The 22,500-nt window shown below is 39.5% G+C and overlaps 1 protein-coding gene across 4 annotated transcripts in view; it reads left to right on the top strand.

Annotated features, from left to right (window-relative positions):
* Positions 1-22,500, top strand: part of LOC133663564 (elastin-like) — a 278,983-nt gene that overhangs the window by 184,385 nt on the left and 72,098 nt on the right. For 3 of the 4 annotated variants that reach the window (XM_062068122.1, XM_062068121.1, XM_062068119.1), the window contains exons 11-13: positions 21,339-21,404; positions 21,465-21,554; positions 22,395-22,424. In XM_062068122.1, coding sequence (XP_061924106.1) covers positions 21,339-21,404; positions 21,465-21,554; positions 22,395-22,424 — 186 coding nt within the window. The remainder of the gene's footprint in view (positions 1-21,338; positions 21,405-21,464; positions 21,555-22,394; positions 22,425-22,500) is intronic. The other variant, XM_062068120.1, reaches the window with a different exon arrangement.

The following is a 22,500-nucleotide window of genomic DNA, read 5'->3' as shown; positions in this document are numbered from 1 at the left end:
TACAGTAGTTTAGATGTGGTTCAAAGAGAGTTTTATATAGAGTAAGTAGAGCAGGAAGAGGAAGATAATGACGAAGGTGAAAGAACCTCCTCCTGTCTAGGCCTGCTGTGTGTGGGTGGTTGGGTGCGTGTGGTACACAGAAGAATCAATTTCCACACTTCCAGTGGACCCTTTACATCTTATATGTAATAGAAATGTGTAGGGGGGTGTATGGTGTGTGGTCATTAAATATGTATTCTGATATATTCTTCACAGAAAATGAGCCAAAGTCAGTGAGTCTCAGTTTGAAAAAATAATTAATCGTATCATTTTTCTTTTAATAAAAAATGAAAACCACGTCCCTAATTGCGATCCATTTGAGAATGTAGTTCTCTTCCGCCGTAGATCAAATAGGATTAACTCTAGCCCCCACCGTGACCCTGAACTGAATAAGTGGAATGAAAGGTTTGTTTATGAATGATTGGAGAGTCTGCACGTACAGATGCAATGTGGGATGACGGTTTTATTCCCAAAACATCAACACAGCCACTGGGAAAGCTCCCAATGCTTCTCGTGTCCTCTTTACCCCTGGTCTCTCGGAATGTATCGGGGGCTGAGGCTATTTCAACCTTCTGCGGGTTTGCAAGGTGTCCCTGGTGGTCGAGCCCCCCCGGGGTCAGTTTGCTTGTGCAAGACCTTTTTTGTGCCATGATTTATCTCAGATTGTTTCCCTTTGTATTGTATTCCCCGTGATTGCGGCAGTGACATGCAACAGATGGCTGTGCTGTGTTCGCAACCTTTCTAATGAGTGAGGATCTTGGAAAGGCTTTTGGGAGCCGGTGCATCTAACGTCAACGTTTCAACGCGCACGTTGTTACGCGACCTGTCCAACGCTGGTCTCCTGTCTCAACCCTGACTTGTCAGAAAAGTATTCGGCGCAATGGCAGTCAGATGCACATGTGGACCATCTGGGAGGGGAAACACACTTGGCCCGACTGTACATACCTTGCCTCCAGGCTTAGCATTTTGACATGAGTTCTAACCCGATTCATAGTTTGTTCAATTAATCTTGCTCAAATATGTGATGTTTCTCCACGCTCTTTCTGTGTTCCATAATCTAATGCTTGCAACGTGTTTCTGCCCCGTCCGAATGCCTTTGTCGAACACTCTGCGAGTTTGTGTGCCAAGCTCAAATGGTTGATGAGCACCGAGTTGGAGATACCGCTCAGACATGTTCAGGGGCTCGGAGTTGGCAGAGCAGCCCGGGACATTCCTTCAAAGTGGATAAAGAGTAGCAGAGCCGTCTCAGTTCTAACAAAAACCAGGAAAGGTCAAAAACTCTGTGGTGTGGTTGAAAGGCTACGGTCTGCTTTGATACGTAAACAATGACATCACAGACTGGATAATGGTTTGAGGCATGGTTTACAAATTAGTACCGTTTCTAATCCAAAAGGGAAGAACAAACTGTCACCACAGCTGGAGCGACACTGGGAGACAAAGTTATTGTTGTCTGGAGAAAAATATACCCCCGTTGTCTCATTGGTACGAACACTACATGTACAGTCGTGGTCAAAAGTTTACATACACTTGTAAAGAACAAAATGTAATGGTTTACTTGAGTTTCCAATCATTTCTATAACTCTTATCTTTTTGTGATAGAGTGATTGGAGCACATACTTGTTGGTCACAAAAATATTCATGAAGTTTGGTTCTTTTATGAATTTATTATGGGTCTACTGAAAATGTGAGCAAATCTGCTGGGTCAAAAGTATACATACAGCAATGTTAATATTTGGTTACATGTCCCTTGGCAAGTTTAACTGCAATAAGGCGCTTTTGGTAGCCATCCACAAGCTTCTGGCAAGCTTCTGCTTGAATTTTTGACCACTCCTCTTGACAAAATTGGTGCAGTTCAGCTAAATGTGTTGGTTTTCTGACATGGACTTGTTTCTTCAGTCAGGACTTTTGGAAGGCCATTCTAAAACCTTAATTCTAGCCTGTTTTAGCCATTCATATACCATTTTTGACTTGTGTTTGGGGTCATTGTCCTGTTGGAACACCCAACTGTGCCCAAGACCCAACCTGCGGGCTGATGATTTTAGGTTGTCCTGAAGAATTTGGAGGTACCGTATTTCCTTGAATAGCCGCCGGGGCGCTAATTAATTTAAAACCTCTTCTCACTACTGCGCTTACCAAAAGCATGCGGGATAGGCAAGAATGCGCTAATTATTTTAAAACCTCTTCTCACTCCGGCGCTTACCTTATCATGAAAAGCACATTTAATAAAAAAAAAACCTTATTATGGTCTTACCTTTACTTGTAAATGAGTCCATGCGCGGCTCCTTCTGACCAAAAGCATCGATAACTTGTTTATAGAAGTCTTCCTTATCTTTCTTCAGTTTTAAAAGTCTCTCTGTCTCGATGGAGATATTCCTTTAATTATTACCTCCTGCTTTGATTGAAAGTTCAGTTTAGAAAACTGTTTTATTTTAGATATGTAATCCTCCTTGTTAAAAGTGCAAGCAAACGATCGCTTCCTTGTTGCTGCTTGTCTTCTTCTGCAGCACCAGTCTTTTGCAGTACCGGTAGTCGCAAGAAGGATCACTAGCGCCCTCTAACACCAGGAGGCGGGAGTCATTTAATAACTCATATTTGACACACGCAGCTACGGTATATTAATAAAACATACGGTAGCTGCTTACTGTTCTTTTTAGCATATTCAATAGCTTGGACCTTAAATCCTACTGAATAGCTCTGTATCTTCTTCCCTTTATGCGATTTTAAAGGTGAAGGTGAAGTGTCACTCCTGACGTGACGAGTTTGACCCGGCGGTGAAACGAGGCATACCGTTTTTTCAAAATAAAGCCCTTTGAAAGATGCAACTCCAACAACAAAAAGTCAGCTCTCCACCACTACAAACTAACATTATTAATAATAAGAATTGCAATTACCGGTATATAATAACACAATATTGATATTTTTCTTCCCTTTATGCGATTTCAAATGACTGAAATCAGTTTCCTCCATTTTGAAAATGATGACAGGGGAAGTGTCACTCGTGACGTGCCGAGTTTGACCCGGCGGAAATTCTAGGCATATGCTAATTATTTTACGAAACGAGTTTGACCCGGCGGAAGTGCCAAGCATGTGCTAATTATTTAGCGAAACAAATTTGACCCGGCTGTAATTCTAGGCAGGCGAATACTATATTCCCGGCGGCAATTCAAGGAAATACGGTAATCCTCCGTTTTCATTGTCCCATTTACTCTCTGTAAAGCACCGGTTCCATTGGCAGCAAAACAGGCCCAGAGCATAATACTACCACCACCATGCTTGACGGTAGGCATGGTGTTCATGGGATTAAAGGCCTTACCTTTTCTCCTCCAAACATATTGCTGGGTATTGTGGCCAAAAAGCTACATTTTTGTTTGATAGCACCTTCTGGAGGAAAGTTCTGTGGTCAAACTTCATGAATGTTTATTGTGACCAACAAGTATGTGCTCCAATCACTCTATCACAAAAAAAATAAGAGTTGTAGAAATTATTGGAAACTCAAGACAGCCATTACATTATGTTCTTTACAAGTGTATGTAAACTTTTAACCACGACTGTAAACAGGAAGTATGGCAACATTTTTGGTCAATTCAAGTGTTTCCGGGCTGCGGCTAAGTCAAACTGTTGTAGTAAGAGTCTGTTCCAGTTTGTTTTTTTGAGAGTTGCATCACTTTGCACATTGAGCGGTGTTATAGTCCAGCTCTGGCATGGAAAGCTCCACACAGAACACTTACCTGTGGAAGTGCTGCAGACAGTCAGACTAACAAGTCCACACAAAAAGCCGGAGGTAATTAAGGCAGAGCACAGCGGCGAGGCTTTCAGCTGCTGACTTTTACTGTTCATATGGGGCAATTTTAAAGCGTTGCGCAATGCCTGAAATAGTTCACCTTTTGTGTGTTTGGGATAATACCGAAGTTGGGTGTGGATTCTCACCATACGCACTATACGGACTAAAATACTGGGAGGCCTACAGTCACCAGCTCACCGACTGGAAGTGACGATTTAGGCCTGGGGTGTCAAACTCATTTTAGATCGGGGGGGCCACATGGAGAAAAATCTACTGTCAAATGGCATACTTGTCAACCCTCCCGTTTTTAGCGGGAGAATCCCGGTATTCAGCGCCTCTCCCGACAACCTCCCGGCAGAGATTTCTCCCGACAAACTCCCGGTATTCAGCCGGAGCTGGAGGCCACGCCCCCTCCAGCTCAATGCGGACCTGAGACTGAGTGGGGACAGCCTGTTCTCACGTCCGCTTTCCCACAATATAAACAGCTTGCCTGCCCAATGACGTCATAACATCTAGGGTTTTTAGAGAGTAGAGTGCACAACTGCGCACGCAACAAGGAGACGAAGCAGAAGAACGAGGAAATTACAGACATGGCGACGCCGTCGACGAGCAAGATGAAGAAATACGCTTGCAAGTTCCAAAACGAATGGAAACAAGAATTTCAGTTCATCCAGGACAGTACGAAGGGGAAGGTGTATGTTGCCTGTAAATTTTGTAGAACAGACTTCTCCATTGAACACGGTGGCCGAAATGATATACTCATCATGAACGGAGAAGTTAAACAGGACAATACTGCCATCTAATGGATAGCCACCGGAACACTGAAATTCAAGTATTTCTTTTATTTATATGTAAATAAAATAAATATAAATATATATATATATATATACATATATATATATATATATATATATATATATATATATATATATATATATATATATATATATATATATATATATATATGTATATATATATATATATATGTATATATATATATATGTATATATATATATATATATATATATGTATATATATATGTATATATATATATATATATATATATATATATATATATATATATGTATATATATATATATGTATATATATATATATGTATATATATATATATATGTATATATATATGTATATATATATATATATATATATATATATATATACATATATGTATATATATGTATATATATGTATATATATATATATGTATATATATATATATATATATATATGTATATGTATATATATATATATATATATATATATATATATATATATATATGTATATGTATATATATATATATATAGCTGGACTTCACTGAAAGTCAAGTATTTCATATATATATATATATATATATATATATATATATATATATATATATATATATATATATATATATATATATATATATATATATATATATATATATATACAGTGGGGCAAAAAAGTATTTAGTCAGCCACCCGTTGACAATCAATGGGTGGCTGACTAAATACTTTTTTGCCCCACTGTATATATATATATATATATATATATATATATATATATATATATATATGAAATACTCGAGTTGGTGAATTCTAGCTGTAAATAACCAAGCCCACCCCCTACCCCCCACCTCCCGATATTGGAGGTCTCAAGGTTGGCAAGTATGTCAAATGGACTGGACTGGTAAAATCCCGGCACGATAACTTAAAAATAAAGACAACTTCAGATTAGTGTCTTTGTTTAAAAATAGAACAAGCACATTCTAAAATTGTAGAAATCATAATGTTGTTGTTTTTTTACACTTACATGTTGCGGTTAATAGAATTCTCTCTTTATTTGTTGTTATCCTCTTAAGGCCCAAGCTGTTTGTTTACATGCTTTTTTTTTATTTCTCTCGATGTTGGACCTGGGAGAGTGCCTGCTGGACCACGATTGTCTTTTAGTTCACAGGTGTCAAACGCAAGGCCCAGGGGCCAGATCTGGCCCGCCACATCATTTTGAATGGCCCGTGAAGTACTTTATCTTTCTTTCTTTTTCTATTTTGGCAGAAAACAAGACATGTACTGCATGCGGTTATACATCTTTTAAACTTTATCCATCTAATGTTGCAACAGATATTATGTTATCATACATACGAAACATTTTGGGGGTAAAAACATACATAAATATCTACTTAGCCTTATGATTTCAAAGCAAGTTATCCATCAAAATGTACACTGTAAACATGACAATATATATATATATTTTTTAAAACAGATCGGTCTTCAGAATCCTATTGTAAGAAAAAAATTGTGGTACCATTTTTACATTTACGGTAATACACTGTGAAAACCATATTTTTTTATGCAAAAAAACAAACAAAAAACTGGCAGCTCTATCACCAGAATTTTACAGTAAAATTGTGTGTGACCCTTTTACTGTAAATTTTATGGTAAAATTCTGCCATTTTTTGTTTTTAACACAAAATCCACATTTTTTTTTTCTTGCAGTGTAGGTAAAATATACATTTACTAATCAAATGCATAGGTAATTGTGTGACAATATAATGCGGCTAATCCTTATACATGTATGTTTCTTTTATTAATGACATCGAAATGAAAACAATAACAAGATTTCGGGGCTGTAAATCTAATTTTGAAACGACTGTTATCAGTTATAGAAGTATTCGAAAAGAACGTGATTTATTCATGCTCTTTGACATATCAGGGCCATTTAATGATGACTTGACATGACATTACTACATATGGCTCCTTTAAGCCCCATATGCATCAAGCATATAGTTTAGGAATCAGTGTATTGGATATACAGTCCAATACACTGGACTGTATATCCAGTGTTTTGGACTGGTTCAAGTGTATTGGACTGGTTCAAGGCCAAAGTATAGACACATTTTTGCTAATAAATACAATATTTTCATAGTTGAAGCATAAAAAAACCCGTTAATGACCTTTTGAGCCCCATATGCATCAAGCATATAGTTTAGGAATCAGTGTATTGGATATACAGTCGTCTAATTGGTTCAAGGCCAAAGTATAGACACATTTTTGCTAATAAATACAATATTTTCATAGTTGAAGCATAAAAAAACCCGTTAATGACCTTTTGACATATGTATTACTGCTTGCCAGTACTGGGAGAATCCAAGTGCGATTGCTTTTCCCCATACCGGTCAACCTTCCCAAATAATATGTGAAATCTCGTTCTTTATCTTTATTTTCCGGCGTCTTCCCAATACCGTTTTTTCCCCCCCGATTTTGCTCTTCACATTACTCTCTGCATGTTACGTGTGTGCATGTCACGTGATTCAATCAAATCAACACCCCGAGACAGAAGGGCAGACATGAAGACAACGGAAAAGACATATATCTGCCAAAAATCCTAACTCTGTATAAATATCTTGACATATAGGAGACTTATTATCTTGTTTTATCTAAAGAGCGGGCAGTTGCTCACACAGCCTCATGCTTTCTGTAACAAGAGAGCTTGAAATATTACAATATTACATGTTTCTTCACTGAGAAGCTTTATATCAAACCTGCTAACTGTTGATGTGTGCCATAGTGGATAGTGTAGTAGTTAGTGACCGCCTCTTGTGATGTGAGAGACATTTATTCAAGTCCTGTTTAAGGAATTCATTATTTACTATTTTTGCATTGACTTCACAGCAATTTGTGACGAAAATCCCTTATTTGTGCACATTTTCTCGGGAAATATGTCCAAATGTTGCCAGGTATTTTATGTTCTGCCAAAAGTGGGTCAACCCGACATGTCGCAGGAACGATACCCGCAGACTGTAGCCGGGTTATCAGGACTGCGTGTCCCTCGTGTTTTCCCTCTTGTCACTTCACATCGTGCCAAAGGCTCTCCAATGTCATGTGAAGCTGCGTTGTTTGTCCAAGATGAATTGCATCAACAGAGTTAGTGTGTACTTAGCATTGAGCTGACAGCTGATAGCAGTCCTTTTAGCATTGCGTTCCATGAAGTCCTGGCGCGTTGGTCCTGTCGTCTTTTGATATCACTAATGTCCGGTTCAAACACTGATGGCATCTATTAAACAAGGCAAGAAGCAAGGAATTAAACAGAGACAGAATTAAATTTGGCTCATTTGAGGAGAGACGTCTGGACTGTACTCTTGCACAGTCTCACCACGCTCTGACGAAAGATTGTACGCCTCTGTCACGCCAAATGTCTTCCCTCTACAAAAACCTTCCCTCCCCCATTTACTTCCGTGGTCATGTTTCCTCTTACGTCATTGACAGCGATCAATAGCACTTCGTCTTTGACAGCATCTGGAATCTGAAGAAATCGATTATTGTTTTTTTTTGTACAGGCGCGAAACAGGACAGTCGCGTGCAGGTTAAGGACCCCCGGCAACTTTGTGATTTTATTGGACGCAGCCCCGGAAGTAAATGGGGGAGGGAAGGTTTTTGTAGAGGGAAGAAATTTGGCGTGACACCTCCTCTTTTATTTGGACTTTCCCTGATTACATGGCAACTGCTGTTTTCTAAGGGAGGGGGGGTCGTAAACAGCCATCGCCTTTGGTTACAGAACAGTTAAAAGAAACGGTCGTAAAACAGTTCAAAGAAAAGGTCGCCTGGAGGGGAGTCTGGTCCTGCTTCCTCTCCGCTTTGTAGTTCTTAAGTCAAGACAAAATATTTCTGTGGATTACAATAGAAGAAAGAAACTGAACACCTTCATGTTGCTTCCCATCCTACACAGTGGAGTTTTGCAAGCCTTCTTCTTGGTAGGATCAAAGACAGCTTTTGTCTTCTCGCCGGGAACTCTTTGAAACACAAAGTTTGGTGTTAACTTAAATACAATTATTCTGACAACTAACGTCAAAGACTCATAAATGTGGAGATATGTTATTCGTGAGGCAAGGGTTAAAAATTAAGCGCATGGAAAGCTTTACTCTCTGTTCAACAATGATAGTACCTGTAAACAATGAACGTGTCACCATGACACAGGAAGTTTCTGTTTACTTGGAAACGGAAGTCCCTCTTGGTGACTGTTTATCAATCGTCAAATCATCATAGAATTAAGACAAATACACTACTGTAATACACTCATATAAGACTTAATTTAGTCTATAAATATGTATATGTAAATGGATATCCTTTGTTGTGTTTCATTGTTTGTGTATTAGGTCACTCAGTTGACAGCTGACTTCTGTAAGGGCATCGTGGGTTTACTTACCCCTCTTACTGACTGTGTGAATGGTTTTTGATTGATTGATTGAAACTTGTATTAGTAGATTGCACAGTACAGTACATATTCCGTACAATTGACCACTCAATGGTAACACCCGAATAAGTTTCAACTTGTTTAAGTCGGGGTCCACGTAAATCAATTCATGGTACAAATATATACTATCATCATAATACAGTCATCACACAAGTTAATCATCAGAGTATATACATTGAATTATTTACATTATTTACAATCCGGGGTGTGGGATGAGGAGGGTTTGGTTGATATCAGCACTTCAGTCATCAACAATTGCATCATCAGAGAAATGGACATTGAAACAGTGTAGGTCTGACTTGGTTGTTTGTCTTTAAGTGATTCATAGGTGACCAGTCCAAAGTATCACTAGTCTTTGGCCTGAAGCTAGCAATACTGCGCTCTATCTCCTGTCAACCCTAAACCGTATAAGTTAAAAAATGGTCAAACGGACTGCTTGTCCAAGAGCTCATGTTGTCTCCTAGGCTGGTCATTTATGTGAGATGGATGACAGTGGATGTACAGTGTACAGAACCTTAGGTTCAAAGTTGTCGGTTGTTACAACTGATGTGAGCATGTGGGAAAATCGTGTGTCCAGATGACCATATTGGCACTCTGCCTTTTGCGGCCGGTCGCAATGCCTTTGAGCAATCGGACCGCAACTCCCCAGAGAAAAATGTCAAGCTGATACTGTGACATAAAAAGTTTGTTTTTTTAAAAAAGCTGATTTGTGCTTGTTGTGGTTTTCTTTCCGCAAGGGACTTAACCCTCCGAATCACTCAAGAACAACTGGCAACTCTCTCTGTACATGCCTGTCGTGTCCATTTGAAAACAAAAGTGGTATTTGCAGTGGTTTTCAAAGTGTGAGATGGGCCTCCTCCATTTGTTGCCGACTGTGAGGTGCCCGAGCCAACTGGTCGACGCCACACGCTGGCTTCGCACACCGGGTTCAATTTCTGGCGAGTCCCGTCAAAGCCAATAGTGGCTTCGGCCGGCCCGAGGCGCAAGGTGGCACAACGTGCAACGTGTCTGACGTCCATCTTTAAACATCCTCCCTCTGTACGTGTGGGTCCTAGTGTGGTTCAATGTCCAACGATGATTCAACTACAAGGTTGATAGCCGGATCAAATCAAATCAAAGTTTCTTAATTGTCAATGTTTTCATACATGCAAGACGTACGGCAGAAACGAGGTATCACTTTTCTTTCATACTGCTCTCCAAGCTCGAGGAAATAGTTTCCATGCGCACCACCAAACCATTACCGTGATTTCCGGACAAGAGAGCACACCTAAAAGCCGCACCTACTGAATTTCCAACGTGACCTGTTCGTCAATTTCATTGGTCTGATGTGACGGGGCTAAATGTATTGGCGGCATGTTAAGCTTGTGAACACAGAAATCCACAAATTAGCCACAGCATTCTTTAAAGGCCTACTGAAAGCCACTACTACCGACCACGCAGTCTGATAGTTTATATATCAATGATGAAATCTTAACATTGCAACACATGCCAATACGGCCAGGTTAACTTATAAAGTGACATTTTAAAATTCCCGGGAAATATCGCGGTATGATGACGTATGCGCGTGACGAAGTCCGAGTAACGGAAGTTATGGTACCCCGTAGAATCCTATACAAAAAGCTCTGTTTTCATTTCATAATCCCACAGTATTCTGGACATCTTTTGCAATTTTTTTAATGAACAATGCGGGCTGCAAAGAAGACAGTTGTAGGTGGGATCAGTGTATTAGCAGCGGACTACAGCAACACAAGCAGGAGGACTTTGTTGGAGCGCTAGCCGCGCTAGCCGCCGACCTCACCTTGACTTCCTACATCTCCGGGCCGCCAAACGCATCGGGTGAAGTCCTTCGTCCTTCTGCCGATCGCTGGAACGCAGGTGAGCACGGGTGTTGATGAGCAAATGAGGGCTGGCTGGCGTAGGTGGAGAGCTAATGTTTTTAGCATAGCTCTGTGCAGTCCGGTTGCTAAGTTAGCTTCAATGGCGTCGTTAGCACTGCATTGTTAACCTTCGCCAGCCTGGAAAGCATTAACCGTGTATTTACATGTCCACGGTTTAATAGTATTGTAGATTTTCTATCTATACTTCCAGTCAGGGGTTTATTTCTTTTGTTTCTATATGCAGTTAAAGCAAGATGCTATCACGTTAGCTCGTAGCTAAAGCATTTCGCCGATGTATGTATGTAACGTTCGTCATCTACGAATCTTTCATCCTCGCTCAAATTAATGGGGTAATCATCACTTTCTCGGTCCGAATCTCTCTCGCTCTATTGTAAACAACAGGGAATTGTGAGGAATCCTAGCTCCTGTGACGTCACGCTACTTCCGGTACAGGCAAGGCTTTTTTTTATCAGCGAGCAAAAGTTGCGAACTTTATCGTCGATTTTCTCTACTAAATCCTTTCAGCAAAAATATGGCAATATCGCGAAATGATCAAGTATGACACATAGAATGGATCTGCTATTCCCGTTTAAATAAAAAAAAAATCATTTCAGTAGGCCTTTAAAGTACAGGATTTAAAGCATTAAGACAAAAGTTGCGGGTTAGGTTTGAGGTTAGCCACAAACCCCCAGCAAAACAACTCAAGTCCAGCTAGAGGAAAGCCCGTACCTGCCTCACCATAAAGTCCCCAAGACCAAGAAATCCCCAGTGACCAGCAGGAGCTCCATTTTGAGCCTTCAGTCTCCTCCAGCTCCTGTGGCCTCCCCGCTCAGACCACTGGGCTCCACATCTGTTGTTCTCCTTCAGGCAGAACACACACTTCTCTAGCTTCAGGTGGTCCTGGACCAGCTCCTGCTTGGATGTGTTCCGTAGGCTCTTGACATTTGACATGGTACATCTCGTAAGTTTCGGAAAGTCATGCTGTGGAAACCCCCCTCCGCCGTTGGTCGACATCCCTAAAACCTATGAACTGAAATCAAAATGCATCTTCTCCTTTGTGCTTTTGCAGTTGACTGAACCGAAGCAACCAAGAACTACCCCAACATGGCCACTTAACAGTCTAGTGTAATTACATTGATGAAAGTCGTTCCTACCAGGGAACTTTAAAGAGAATTAGGTAACTCCAGAACCATTTGTACCTCACTCTCAAACCGGGAGACTTAAGGGATTTTGGAACCCCTTATTGATAGTGTCATGACTGCGTTGAAAAATTAAAGCAAAAAAGGCAATTGGAGGCTTGCTGCCACTGTGGACTGGCTCACACCATCAAGTAAAGGAGAGACAATATGCACATGGAGTGTGAACACATAATTAGTCCAGCATGTGCGCAGCTTTGCACAGTTCGGTGCCCATAACTGACAGCACGGTCAACCTGGAAGTCACAGGAAAAGGGAGAAGGAAAGCGAGGCAAGCTTCAGTGTGTCCACTTGTCCCACCTAATGTGGAATTACTACAGCGCCTTGCATCACTCTGCGTCCATCCAGCTCGCCTTGCATCAACTCGCAAAAATGCAACGCATCCACCGACTTGGAAGAGAAACGGCGAGATAATTTGATACTGATAAAAAATCGTGTCATGACTGCGAAGCACGTAATGATGGACTTATTTTTCAGAGTGAAAATGTTTTTTGGGATCACAGCTGAAAGAACCAACGCAACCTGTCAGTCAAAGGAAAATGCCGACTCTTTAGGGAATTCGCCAGATCTTAGAAGATGAAGTTATTGAGAAGATTTGCAGCCTTGTGCTTTGCCAAAGCACGTCTCTGCACCTTTTTGGCGTGGTGATGTCATGGTTAGTGTGGCTCACACGCACGCACAACTCGACATGTGTCGTTCTTTTAACTTTTGCACTGCTTTCTGCGCAAGATGACGGATGGAAAGGGGCGCCAGTTCAAACGGTCTCTTGCCGCTTGCTCGCTAACAGAGGAAAACATCGAATAAATAAAAAAAAGAGGGAAACCAGTGTAAAATATCTCAGAGACAGCCGTCATTGGTTTTTGAATGAAAGCCCGAACAAGGCCCGGATGGAGTGGGGAACGCGGTGGGAAGAGAAGCTGTGAAACCATGATGCACTCACTCACTCACTCACTCACTCAAGTAGAATAAGCCGAGTGAAGGAGAGAGAAGCGCGAAGACAGTGTTTTGATTAATGGCTTATATATCCCTGTGGTTCTTGAAGAGGATTGTCAGACCTCGCCCCGATGGAGAATGAGCAAGGCGTTTGAGGTGTGAGATTGAAACCAGATATCACTGTTCACACTGGCTCATATCCATCACTTAGACTGAGGACACGGCCGGTGACTGAGTGTGTGAGCTGCATTGTCTGGACAGCATCAGTACAACAATGGGGGGAAAACAAAGTAACCCATTGTACTTTTCAGACTGTACGGTCCCTCAGGATTTCGCAATGATCAATTCACATAGAGTCAACCAATCCCTACGTATTATGCGCAACTTTATCGAATCCCTGCAATCTCCCTGATACCACAACATTTTCTACAATCACAACTCTCACAAATGTCTAACCAATCAATGCTCTGGCTTTTAGTCCACTGGTCAGCACACTTGACTCTCACGGGTACTTGACCAGGGTTCGAGTACCCGTGCGAACTGCGTTTAAAAAGGCACGGGTGCCGAACCAGCTGGGTTACAATGGTGTCGTGACCCTGATGGGAGTCAGTGAGTCAGATGTGCGTTGGGTAGACTTAGTTAACCCAAATACAAGCCTACCACCGGGTGCTGACTGGTCAACACTAAACCGGATACGCACGGTGTTGGCCGATTCAACGCCAACATGCACCGCTGGGGTCTGCGCCCATCGGCAGCCTGCCCATGCGGAGCCGAGGAACAGACCGCCCACCACATCATCCACTAGTGCCCCACCTTTACCCCACCCAATCAATCAATCAATCAATCAATCAATGTTTATGTATATAGCCCTAAATCACAAGTGTCTCAAAGGGCTGCACAAGCCACAACGACATCCTCGGTACAGAGCCCACATACGGGCAAGGAAAAACTCACCCCAATGGGATGTCAATGTGAATGACTATGAGAAACCTTGGAGAGGACCGCATATGTGGGTACCCCACCCCCTCTAGGGGAGACCGAAAGCAATGGATGTCGAGTGGGTCTGACATAATATTGTGAAAGTCCAGTCCACAGCGGATCCAACACATCAGCGAAAGTCCAGTCCATAGTGGGGCCAGCAGGAAACCATCCCGAGCGGAGACGGGTCAGCAGCGTAGAGATGTCCCCAACCGATGCACAGGCTAGCGGTCCACCCCGGGTCCCGACTCTGCACAACCAGCACTTCATCCGTGGCCACCGGACCTGTGCAACTCCCCCTCCATAAGGGAGAGGGGAGCAGAGGAGAAAAGAAAAGAAAAGAAACGGCAGATCAACTGGTCTAAAAAGGGAGTCTATTTAAAGGCTAGAGTATACAAATGAGTTTTAAGATGGGACTTAAATGCTTCTACTGAGGTAGCATCTCTAACTTTTACCGGGAGGGCATTCCATAGTATTGGAGCCTGAACAGAAAACGCTCTATAGCCCGCAGACTTTTTTTGGGCTCTGGGAATCACTAATAAGCCGGAGTTCTTTGAACGCAGATTTCTTACCGGGACATATGGTACAATACAATCGGCAAGATAGGCAGGAGCTAAACCGTGGACCAATGACCTGGACCTCGATAATCTGAACCCTTGCAGTGGCTGAGCCACATTGCCTAGCTGTCTCATACGAAAGAAGACCTCACTCACTCACGGGGGCTGAACCCTGGTTGTTCGTATTGAGAGTCAAGTGTGCTGACCAGCAGCCAGCACTACTCTCGGAGTTGTCGTCAAGGGAGGTTTTACCAACCTACATCTGGCGCGGTCGCACTGTCTGGCCCCCGTTACATGGGTCCCGAATTCTGTACTTTTATAGGCACCAACCTAATTCCATCGGTACTACCGGGTATTAATTCACGTAAAGTGAAACGGTGACATATTTCGACGTCACGTCCGGTTGCAGACTAAACACCGGTTCACGTAAAGCAGCACTCAGGGCGGACTCAGCCAAGCTCCCTCTAAGTAATGTTGCCGTTTTCAACACCAACAAAGCAAGAATACTTGGTAGAAAATGCTCGAATGTAAAGTAAGGCTTCACTCTTCCAAAATATGCAAATTTGATGCTAATTTACATTGAATCTGCCATAGACAGGCTACTATTAGCATATCCACATTTGGTAATGAAAACCACCACTAAGATAAGTGTTACAATCAAACAGCTGGTGTGTAATCAACACAATACTTAGGGTATAAACGTAGGGCGCAACATAACAATGAGAAAAGTACAACTAGTTACCCTTAAGAGTATTACAGCTAAAACTGCATTGATATTCTGATTTTATGAAGGCTTTTAATGGGCGGAAACTCTGATGCATCGCAGTCCTTTATTGCTCACCTTCCCAGTTCTCTGGCGCCCCGTCCTCTCTCTGGTGTAGTATCGAGTTTCTGTCCCTTCCATCTCGCCTTGGATCATTGACCTTTCTGTTGAGTTGTTCTGTCCGTGGTCCAAAGACAGCGGGGTTACAGGTGGTCTCGTGTAGATACACAGAAATCCCTCAACTTGTCAGAAATGAAATACCGCAGGAAATAACCTAGTGAGAAGTGATCATTTGATATCAGAGCAATCGTACAGATTTACCGTGTCTGGTTCTTTAAACAACAAACACAACTGGTATAGACTTCCAAATGAATCTGCATATTATGTTTGTGTGAGTTGAGGTCCTGTTCTAAGACATGTCCAAGAAAAACATAGCTGTTTCTGCTGACAAGGTGGTGTAAATATGGTCTTGTAGAGAGCGTTTGTTCAAACCTCCCAAATGTAAACCAGATCAGTCAAACCATCAAATCGAGAATTCTGTCAAATGCGTCAACAGTGTCCTCTCTAACCCCTGAAGTTATCAACGGTGCATTGTTGTAGAATTCACTACGTGTATGTTAACGAATCCTGAATAGTATCACTTATGTTAGTCATGGCTATAAGTGGGATTTCGTTATATCAAACATTCTACACTACAATATATAAAAAAGTTTGTACTATGATTTGTGCTGATATCGTTTCGGACAGTTTCAATATCGATACTCTGGGCACCGATATCGGCATCGTATGGGAAGTGAGCACATTCTAAACCAGGGGTGCGCACACTTTTTCTGCAGGCGAGCTACTTTTCAATTGATCAAGTTGCAGGGATCTACCTCATTCATATATATAATTCATATTTACTTATTTATGAAATATATGTTTTTGTTAACAAGTTAAAGCTGTTTAATGATAATGCAAGCATGTTTAACACATATAGTTAATATTGTTAATAAATTAAAGGTGTTTAATGATAATACAAGAATATTTAATACATATAGTTAATATTGTTAACAAGTTAAAGGTGTTTAAAGATAATACAAGCATGTTTAACACATATAGTTAATATTGTTAACAAGTTAAAGGTGTTTAAAGTTAATACAAGCATGTTTAACACATAGTTAATATTGTTAATAAATTAAAGGTGTTTAATGATAATACAAGAATGTTTAATACATATAGTTAATATTGTTAACAAGTTAAAGGTGTTTGATGATAATACAAGCATGTTTAACACATATAGTTAATATTGTTAACAAGTTAAAGGTGTTTAAAAATAATGCAAGCATGTTTAACACATATAGTTAATATTGTTAATAAATTAAAGGTGTTTCATGATAATACAAGAATATGTAATACATATAGTTAATATTGTTAACAAGTTAAAGGTGTTTAAAGATAATGTAAGCATGTTTAACACATATAGTTAATATTGTTAACAAGTTAAAGGTGTTTAAAGATAATGCAAGTATGTTTAACACATATAGTTAATATTGTTAAGTTAAAGGTGTTTAAACATAATACAAGCATGTTTAACACATATAGTTAATATTGTTAACAAGTTAAAGGTGTTTGATGATAATACAAGCATGTTTAACACATATAGCTAATATTGTTAACAAGTTAAAGGTGTTTAATGATAATACAAGAATGTTTAATACATATAGTTAATAATGTTAACAAATTAAAGGTGTTTAAAGATAATGCAAGCATGTTTAACACATATAGTTAATATTGTTTACAAGTTAAAGGTGTTTAAAGATAATACAAGCATGTTTAACACATATAGTTAATATTGTTAACAAGTTAAAGGTGTTTAAAGATAATACAAGCATGTTTAACTCATATAGTTAATATTGTTAATACATTAAAGGTGTTTCATGATAATACGAGAATATGTAATACATATAGTTAATATTGTTAACAAGTTAAAGGTGTTTAAAGATAATGTAAGCATGTTTAACACATATAGTTAATATTGTTAACAAGTTAAAGGTGTTTAAAGATAATGCAAGTATGTTTAACACATATAGTTAATATTGTTAAGTTAAAGGTGTTTAAACATAATACAAGCATGTTTAACACATATAGTTAATATTGTTAATAAGTTAAAGGTGTTTAAAGATAATGCAAGCATGTTTAACACATATAGTTAATATTTTTAACAAGTTAAAGGTGTTTAAAGATAATACAAGCATGTTTAACACATATAGTTAATATTGTTAACAAGTTAAAGGTGTTTAAAGATAATGCAAGTATGTTTAACACATATAGTTAATATTGTTAATAAGTTAAAGGTGTTTAAAGATAATGCAAGTATGTTTAACACATATAGTTAATATTGTTAATAAGTTAAGTGTTTAATGATAATACAAGCATGTTTAACACATATAGTTAATATTGTTAACAAGTTAAAGGTGTTTAAAGATAATGCAAGCATGTTTAACACATATAGTTAATATTGTGAACAAGTTAAAGGTGTTTAAAGATAATACAAGCATGTTTAACACATATAGTTAATATTGTTAACAAGTTAAAGGTGTTTAAAGATAATGCAAGCATGTTTAACACATGTAGTTATTATTGTTAATAAGTTCAAAGTATTTAATGATAATACAAGCATGTTTAACACATACAGTTAATATTGTTAACAAGTTAAAGGTGTTTAAAGATAATTCAAGCATGTTTAACACATTTAGTTAATATTGTTAACAAGTTAAAGGTGTTTAAACATAATACAAGCATGTTTAACACATATAGTTAATATTGTTAATAAGTTAAAGGTGTTTAAAGATAATGCAAGTATGTTTAACACATATAGTTAATATTGTTCACAAGTTAAAGGTGTTTAAACATAATACAAGCACGTTTAACACATATAGTTAATATTGTTAAAAAGTAAAAGGTGTTTAAAGATAATGCAAGCATGTTTAACACATATAGATTCCTTTCTTTCATGAAGACAAGAATATAAGCTAATGTATTACCTGATTCTGATGACTTGCATTGATAGGAATCAGACAGTAGTGATGATAACGTCCGCATTTTCATATGGAGGAGAAAAAAAGTCCTCCTTTCTGTCCAATACCACATGAAAGTGTTTGGTTTTTGGCATCTTATTTGTCCAACTTCCGTACTCTTTGTATACACTTTACAAGAAATACATTGGCGGCAAACTCCGTAGCTTGCTAGCTTGTGCACGCCAGCTTTCTGAGACTCTTATTTTGTGAGCGCAGGCAGGATGAAGCGGCGCTTTTATTGTGCAACTGTGCGGTCGGTCTTTGGAGTTTTGACGACAGGTACGGCGCCAGAGTCTGTTGAAATAAAAAGTGTTTCTCGCCTTCCTGTCGGTCATTTTTTCTTAATAATGAGCTGGCAGCAGCCAGCGTCATCACAGAAGACCCTCGGGTCCCGTGAATGTCAATCAAGTGACGAAAGTGACGTCATAATGAAGATTTATGATCGCTCATTTTTAGGACTATTTTTTTTAATGCCTGGCTGGCGATCGACTGACACACTGACACTTTTCTGATTGACTGGTGACCGGTGGAGGGTGTACCCCACCTTTCACCAGTTGTAAACTGGGATAGGCCCCAGCTTACCATGTAAGACCAGACCAACCTGAGCCGTTGTTTCAGCTGTCAGAATGCTAACATTTCATGTCCACGTTTAAAACCTTGGGCGAAGGAGATTACTGAGGAACTTTTAGCTCAGCGCAGAGGCTCGCGTTGCATGCTCGGCGTGTTTGTCCAACCCTTGGCAAGATCCAGTGTGCACTTTTGCTCTCCGAACACATTCCTCATGGTCATCATCAGTATCATTACCTGCACTCCGAGCATTACTGGATGAACTCCCAGGTCTCATCCCCCTTGTTCCGCTCGCTTCCCATGCTCACTCGGAGTTCTTGTTCCCCTTCCAAAAACGGTCTTGTGTCCTGCGCAGCTATTTTGAAGATACGAGCATGTTTTCCTAAAACGGTGTTCTCCCAAAACGGCGCTTGCCAGTGATGGATACTCCTTCCGTGTCGTTCCCACGTCTGCACACATGTTGCTCTTCCTCAAAATAAAATGAGATCCAGCAACGATTTCAGTCGAATGTTGCCAGGAAGTGTTGAAAATACAATATAATATTTTTAATTTTCCTGAGGGAACTCTCCTGAAGGAATAAATAAAGTACTATCTATCTATCCTTGTCCTTCATCTGTTTGACTGTTTGGAATTGAATTGTATTACAGCTAGAGATGTCCCATAATGGCTTTTTTGCAGATATTGTCCAACAATTAATTACCGATACCGATATCAACCGATACAGATATATACAGTCGTGGAATTAACACATTATTATGCCTAATTTTGTTGTGATGCCCCGCTGGATGCATTAAACAATGTAACAAGGTTTTCCAAAATAAAACAACTCAAGTTATGGAAAAAAAATGCACTGCCATATTTATTATTGAAGTCACAAAGTGCATTATTTTTTTTTAACATGCCTCAAAACAGCAGCTTGGAATTTGGGACATGCTCTCCCTGAGAGAGCATGAGGAGGTTGAGGTGGGCGGGGTTGGGGGGTAGCGGGGGGTGTATATTGTAGCGTCCCGGAAGAGTTAGTGCTGCAAGGGGTTCTGGGTATTTGTTCTGTTGTGTTTATGTTGTGTTACGGAATGTGTTTGTCATTCTTGTTTGGTGTGGGTTCACAGTGTGGCGCATATTTGTAACAGTGTTAAAAGTTGTTTATACGGACACCCTCAGTGTGACCTGTATGGCCGTTGACCAAGTATGCTTTGCATTCACATGTTTGTCATCCTACAGAAAATATATTAAAACAAAAAATATATTATTTTCTTCATCTTTGTCCATTTTCACACATCTGTTAAAGAGGTCCAGGGAGCCACTAGGGCGGCGCTAAAGAACCGCATGCGGCTCTAGAGCCGCGGGTTGCTGACCCCCGTTCTAGAATGATTATTATTAATGATGATGATAATAATAGTGAGATAACTAAAGAATAACATGACCAAAACCTACTTTATTTTAGAAATAATAGTATAAAAATAATGATGTTATTAGTGATAATTGTTACATAACTAAAGAATAACATGGCCAAAATTTACTTGTGTACCATTGTATTTAAGAAATAAAAATATAATAATAATGATGTTGTTATAGCTAAAGACTAACATGACCACAGCCTACTTGTTTGCTATTGTATCCTAATAATAATGGTTATATTATTGTTATTGTATTGTATTATTTGTATTATTATACTAGTATCGTTATATTATCATTATAATATAACTATAATAATAATACAATATTAATATTATATTATAATTAAAATAATATGATTATATTGTAATTATAATATAACTAAAATAATGATTATAATAATAATAATAGATTATTATTTTAATAGTATAATTATTATGATTAAAAAAAAAAACTGTTATTTTTGTCATCATCATTTCATCCATTTTGTACCACTTATCCCTGAACTCAGTGGCCTAGTGGTTAGAGTGTCCGCCCTGAGATCGGTAGGTCGTGAGTTCAAACCCCGGCCGAGTCATACCAAAGACTATAAAAAAATGGGACCCATTACCTCCCTGCTTGGCACTCAGCATCAAGGGTTGGAATTGGGGGTTAAATCACCAAAAATGATTCCCGGGCGTGGCCACTGCTGCTGCTCACTGCTCCCCTCACCTCCCAGGGGGAGGGGGGTCAAGGGATATGGGTCAAACGCAGAGAATAATTTCGCCACACATTGTGTGTCTGTGACAATCATTGGTACTTTAACTTTAATATTATTAATAATGATGATAGTTAAATAACTAAGAAATAACTTGCCATTCTTATTCGCTGAGTATCATGATTGTATATCTAAATGTATCTATTGTCGTTTTTGCGACTTATTTCCACTTTTTTCTTTCCCAGGTTATGGCAATCTTGGAGCTGGCGGTCTTGGAGCGGGTGGTTATGGGCCCGGAGTCCTAGGTGGCGGTGAGCACACAATATTTAGTGTCAGATTTATTTGAAATCAAACACACACATTAACGTTAGTGCTCTCTTTCCAAGCAGGCGGTTATGAAGGATACGGTGCAAGCCCAGTTGGGAGCTTCCCAGGTGCTGGACAGAAGGCTGGTAAACGAGGTATCGTTGGGGGCAATTGCTGGGTCTGAATCTGTGCACACGCGGGCCGGACTATTAAAATCATGGCATTAAAATTCAAAAATAAAGACAACTTCAGATGGTTTTCTTTGTCTTACTTTGGCCAAAAATAGAACAAACATTCTGAAAATATTACAATAAAAATATAGAAAAAAATACAGGCCGCGGTAGAGTTTAGATCCATGAAGGAAAGAAGAAAGTGAATGTGTCAGGTTCAAACACTAATGACATCTATTAAACAAGACAAGAAGCAAGGAATTAAACAGACAGAATTCAATTTAGCTCAATTGAGGAGAAACGCGTAGCCACTGTACCCTTGTTCAGTGTCGTCCCACGCTCTGATGAAAGATTTTACGCCTCCTCTTTTATTTGGACTTTCCTTCATTACATGGCACAAGCTGTTTCTAAGGGAGGGGGGTCGTAAACAGCCATCGCCTCTGGTTACAAAACAGTTCAAAGAAAAGGTCGTAAACAGTTAAAAGAAAAGGTGCCTGGACCTTCATTCGAGGACCGGATCTGGCGCGCGGGCCTTGACTTTGACACTTAGGACCTAAATTAATAATTGATGTTCTTTATTTGGTACATACATTTGAATTACTCAGGGTGTCCCAATAAAAAAAAAAAACGTGCATCCTAAATTTCAGATATAAGCGTTCCGATACAAACATCCATCCATCCATCCATCCATTTTCTACCACTTGTCCCTTTTCGGGGTCGCTGAGGGTGCTGCAGTACTGCGTAAAACTAAATGTACTCCAATAATCACATAAGTTGAACGAGAATTCAAATTGTTTAACCTTTGAAATTGATGTCTCTTTGCAGGTGCTGGAGGCCAATTTCTACCATTTGGAGGTAAGCGGCACTACAATACAAACATTGACACGATGCATGTACTCGCTTGTTTTGATAACCCAAAGCCAAAAATGAA

The sequence above is a fragment of the Entelurus aequoreus genome, linkage group LG13, assembly GCF_033978785.1.
Source record: "Entelurus aequoreus isolate RoL-2023_Sb linkage group LG13, RoL_Eaeq_v1.1, whole genome shotgun sequence".
In the NCBI taxonomy this organism is placed as follows: Eukaryota; Metazoa; Chordata; class Actinopteri; order Syngnathiformes; family Syngnathidae; genus Entelurus; species Entelurus aequoreus.
The sequence above is the reverse complement of the archived record's forward strand: the minus strand, read 5'-3'. Positions and strand labels throughout refer to the sequence as shown.